Genomic DNA, 4947 nt, shown 5'->3' with positions numbered 1-4947 from the left:
CTTTGACCATTAATGAGGCTTCGATGACTGCATTGAATTCTGACATGAACTATGGGAAGATGGTAACATTTGTTGAGGCCACAGAGAACTGTAAATTAAAGAACAGAATGGAGAGATAGGGTAGCAGCAAGGCCCGGTCTATAGGCAATATGGGAGAGTCGCTAGAGGAGGGAAGATCAGCTTTTAAGAGAGGATCATCAAGGCTTTCCCAGTCTACTGCACAGTCTTCAACTAGTGCACCGCCGTTAGGGCCCAGCCAGTAGTAGTGGAGTTGTTTCAGCCCTGGTCAGGGCAGCAGGGGATCTCATCGGCAAGGTCGGTCAGGAAAGAGGTTCCAGCAGCAGCAGAGGTCCTCTTGCCCCAAGTGCGGGAAGATGCACTCAGGGACTTGATATCTAGAGCTACCTATATGCTATGGGTGTGGGATGAGGGGTCATATCCAGAGACATTGTCGTGCATTATGCAAGGGAGCGGGTAGGGGCACAACTCAGTCATCTAGTCAGGAAGCTGCTACATTTTCAGCCCCCTCCGCAACTCGAGGTACCCCAGCACCTGCAAGGCGTGGTGCAGCTAGGGGTGGTGCGTAGAGTTCAAAAGGACCCAGCCGGTTTTATGCTATGAGTGGTCGTCAGACTGTTGAGGCTTCTCCAGATGTTGTTACAGGTATTCTAACTATCCAATCTCATGACATGTATGAACTTATTGACCCTGGTTCCACCTTGTCCTATGTTACCCCTTTTGTTTCTATGGGATTTGGGATAGGGCCAGATCAGCTTCATGAGCCCTTTTTGGTGTCTACCCCAGTTGGTGAGTCTATTACAGCTACTCGGGTTTATAGAGGATGTGTTGTTATGGTACGGGGTATGGATACCGCGGCCGATCTTATTGAGTTAGGGATGGTCGACTTTGATGTAATAATGGGAATGGATTGGCTTTATTCATGCTTTGCCAAACTTGATTGTCGGACTAGAACCATGAGGCTTGAATTTCCTAATGATCCCGTTGTTGAATGGAAGGGAGATAATGTAGTGCCTAGAGGTCGGTTTATTTCCTACCTTAAGGCCGCAAAGATGATCAAGAAGGGGTGCATCTATCATCTAGTTCATGTCACGGACACCAATGCCGAGGCACTTAGCCTTGAGTCTGTACCAGTTGTGAATGAATTTCCGGACGTCTTTCCAGATGAACTACCTAGGATTCCATCGGAGAGGGAGATTGATTTTGGGATCGATGTGATACTAGGCACGCAACCTATATCAATTCCACCGTACAGAATGGCACTGGCAGAATTGAAAGAGCTAAAGGAACAATTGAAGGATTTGCTAGAGAAGGGTTTCATCCAGCCGAGTGTGTGGCCTTGGGGTGCACTGGTCTTGTTTGTAAGAAAGAAAGATGGATCGTTGCGAATATGTATTGACTACCGGCAACTCAACAAGGTCACAATCAAAAACAAATATCCTCTGCCTATAATAAACAACTTATTTGATCAATTGCAAGGTGCTACATGTTTCTTAAAGATTGACTTGCGGTCCGGGTACCATCAATTGAAGATAAGGGAGCAGGATATTCCAAAAATAGCCTTTAGAACTCGGTATGGGCACTTTGAATTTATGGTAATGTCTTTTGGGCTAACAAATGCCCCGGCAACTTTCATGGATCTTAGGAATCGAGTCTTCAAGCCCTTTCTAGACTCCTTTGTGATAGTGTTTATTGATGATGTCCTTGTGTATTCCCGAAGTCGGGAGGACCATGTTGCCTATCTCAGCACAGATTTGCAGACTCTTCAGCAACATCAATTGTATGCAAAAATTTTGAAATGTGAATTCTGGCTCGAATCTGTCGCGTTCTTGGGCCATATCATTTCCAGGGAAGGAATTCTGGTCGATCCTCAAAAGATTGCAGAAGTGAAGAATTGGCCTAGACCTACCACTCCAACTGAGATTCGCAGTTTCTTAGGCTTGGTTGGGTACTACAGGAGGTTTGTGGAGGGGTTTTCTACTCTTGCCTCTCCATTGACTAAATTGACATAGAAAGCAGTTAAATTCCAGTGGTCCGATGCTTGTGAAAAGAGCTTCCAATAATTGAAGTCAAGATTGACAGCAACACCAGTGTTAGTCCTGCCAGAGGGTACAAATGGGTTTGTAGTGTATTGAGATGTTTCGAGAGTCGAGTTTGGGTGTGTGTTAATGAAACACGGCAAGGTTGTAGCCTATGCTTCTAGGCAACTCAAGAATCATGAGAAGAACTATCCAACTCATGACTTAGAGCTTGCAGCAGTGGTGTTTGCGCTAAAGATTTGGCGACTTGTATAGGGTCCATGTGGATGTATTTACGGATCATAAGATCCTTCAATATATTTTCAAGCAGAAAGAGTTGAATCTGAGGCAAAGAAGATGGCTAGAGCTACTCAAGGACTATGACATTGATATTCTCTTTTCAAGCAGAAAGAGTTGAATCTGAGGCAAAGAAGATGGCTAGAGCTACTCAAGGACTATGACATTGATATTCTCTATCACCCGGGAAAGGCTAATGTTGTGGCAGATGCACTTAGTCGAAAATCCATGGGAAGCTTAGCTCATTTGGAGGCCCATCAGAGGCCTTTGGCCAGGGAGGTTCACCAATTGGCTAGTTTGGGAGTTCGCCTTGCGAACTCTAATAAAGGAGGGGTAATTGTGCAGAATAGGGTTGAATCATCGCTTATGGCAGAGGTGAAAGAGAAGCAATTCGTGGATTCATTGTTAGCACAACTGAAAGGGGGTATTCTCAAACACAAAACCACAGCTTTTTGCTTTGGCATGAATGATGGTACCCTACGGTACCAAGACCGCCTATGTGTTCCTGATATCGACGGTCTACGGGAAAGGATCATGGCAGAAGCTCACACTTCCAGGTATTCCGTGCACCCAGGTTCCACGAAAGTATATCATGACCTCAAGGAAATTTATTGGTCGAATAACATGAAGAAAGATGTGGCGGACTTTGTGGCAAAATGTCCGAATTGTCAGCAAGTGAAGGCCGAACACCAAAAGCCCAGTGGATTGGCTCAAAGCATAGAAATTCCAATGTGGAAATGGGAGATGATCAACATGGACTTTGTGGTAGGGTTACCACGCACTCCGCGCAAGTTCGACTCAATTTGGGTGATCGTTGATTGACTCACAAAGTCAGCGCACTTCCTGCCAGTCAAATCTACCAACACAGCGGAATGGTATGCTCAGTTGTATATCAAAGAAATAGTCAGGTTACATGGCACTCCAGTCTCAATCATTTCATATCGAGGGGCTCAGTTCATAGCCAACTTTTGGAAGAAGTTTCAGTAAGGTTTGGGTACGCAGGTAAATCTTACCACAGTTTTTCATCCACAAACCAATGGTCAAGCAGAGTGGACTATTCAGATGCTTGAAGACATGTTGCGCATTTGTACTCTTGATTTCAAGGGTAGTTGGGATGACCATTTGCCACTCATAGAATTTGCTTACAACAGCATCTTCCACGCTAGTATCCATATGGCACCATTCGAAGCACTGTATGGTAGGAGATGTAGGTCTCCCATTGGGTGGTTTGAGGTTGGAGAAGTGGAATTGACAGGGCTGAAACTTTGCGATCGCAAATGCAATCGCAGATCTGACTCAGGGCTCGTATTTTCTAATTTTTAAAACCCAACCCTCTCTCATTAAAAACACCCCAATAGATCATTTTTCAGTTATTTGTCACAACATAGAAAGAGAGAGGGAGTTCTAGAGTAAGAAGTAGTAATCTTCATCAAGTTCTCTCTAAATCCTTGACCCAAATCCTTGAAGATTGTCAATTGAAGCTACTAGGTCTTCATCCTAAGAGGTAAGAACTGTACCCTAATCAATAATTTCAAAATTTCTGTTAAAATAGATAATTAGCAAGTGGGTACATTGGTATAAGGCTAGTAATGTTGCATGCACAAGAGATAATGGGGCATGGGGAGGATGAGAACTAAGGAGACAACAATTGGGGTATAATATTAAAGAAATTTCTTTTAAAAAGGGGCCTAAGATCACAATGCACCTTTGATGTTTGATGATATGCTCAAAACAAGCTAGAATCGCAACCTCGTCTCTAATTCTCAGTTTAATTTGTAATTCTTACACAATAGATTGAAGTGCTAAAAGTTCCGGAATTTTATAAGGAATAAGGAAAGCTGTATTGAGGTATGTATGACTAAAACCCCGTCTTTTAGAAATTGAGCTTCATCGTTGGTTGTGTGAGTACGGTAAGATTAAATTGAATTGTTGTATTGATTGCTATGTCACTTAACTTGGTGATGCAACCTTATATGCGTGCGAACTGTGTCTCAAATTGATCAACGTGTTATTCTTGATAATTTGAAAAGGTGCAAGGACTATGAATGATGTATCGAAATGCTTAGACCTTAGATTTAAATTGAAGTGCGTTGTTGTGCCATTTACATGAAGTCTCATCTACGCCTACAACCATATTTTCTCTTGTGTGCCATAATCTCTTGAATTACAAGCCTAATGTTGAAAATGGGAACAATGTGAAACGTGAATTGTGGAATGTGAAAATTGTGGCCCCAGGTGCTGGTAAACCAATACATGTGTAACCAAAATTGGAGTGAGATGAATAATGGAAAATGGTAACCCCTCGGTAAGGCGGCCTAGCCGGTTGGGCCATGATCGGACGCCATTACATATACACATGGCAGTTATGAAAGTGTGAATAGAATATTGGTAACGTCTTCGGGAGATGGCCTAGCTGATCGGATCGAGATCAGACTCCGCTCAAGATAGTGGTGGTAATGTGAACGATGTGGAATAGTATGAAATGCCCAACTAAAGGCTATGGAAACATGATGTGAAGGTTGTGTAATTCTTTCTTGTTGATAATGTTGTGATCGTTTAAAACTTTGGAGTGATACCTGTGATTTCCTTATTTGTGTATGAAAGTTCTTTCTAA

General features: G+C 43.1%; 1 protein-coding gene across 1 annotated transcript; it reads left to right on the top strand.

The window, feature by feature from the left end:
• Window positions 1–617: 617 nt before the first annotated feature.
• On the top strand, window positions 618–3155 carry LOC138871511 (uncharacterized). The gene is made up of 2 exons (XM_070149393.1): window positions 618–807; window positions 2542–3155. Exons 1-2 carry the CDS (start codon window positions 618–620, stop codon window positions 3153–3155), a joined length of 804 nt encoding a protein of 267 aa, XP_070005494.1.
• Window positions 3156–4947: the final 1792 nt, after the last annotated feature.

The sequence above is a fragment of the Nicotiana sylvestris genome, chromosome 6 (assembly GCF_000393655.2).
Source record: "Nicotiana sylvestris chromosome 6, ASM39365v2, whole genome shotgun sequence".
Lineage (NCBI taxonomy): Eukaryota > Viridiplantae > Streptophyta > Magnoliopsida > Solanales > Solanaceae > Nicotiana > Nicotiana sylvestris.
Note: the sequence above shows the minus strand (reverse complement) of the source record. Positions and strands in the feature narration are given on the sequence as shown.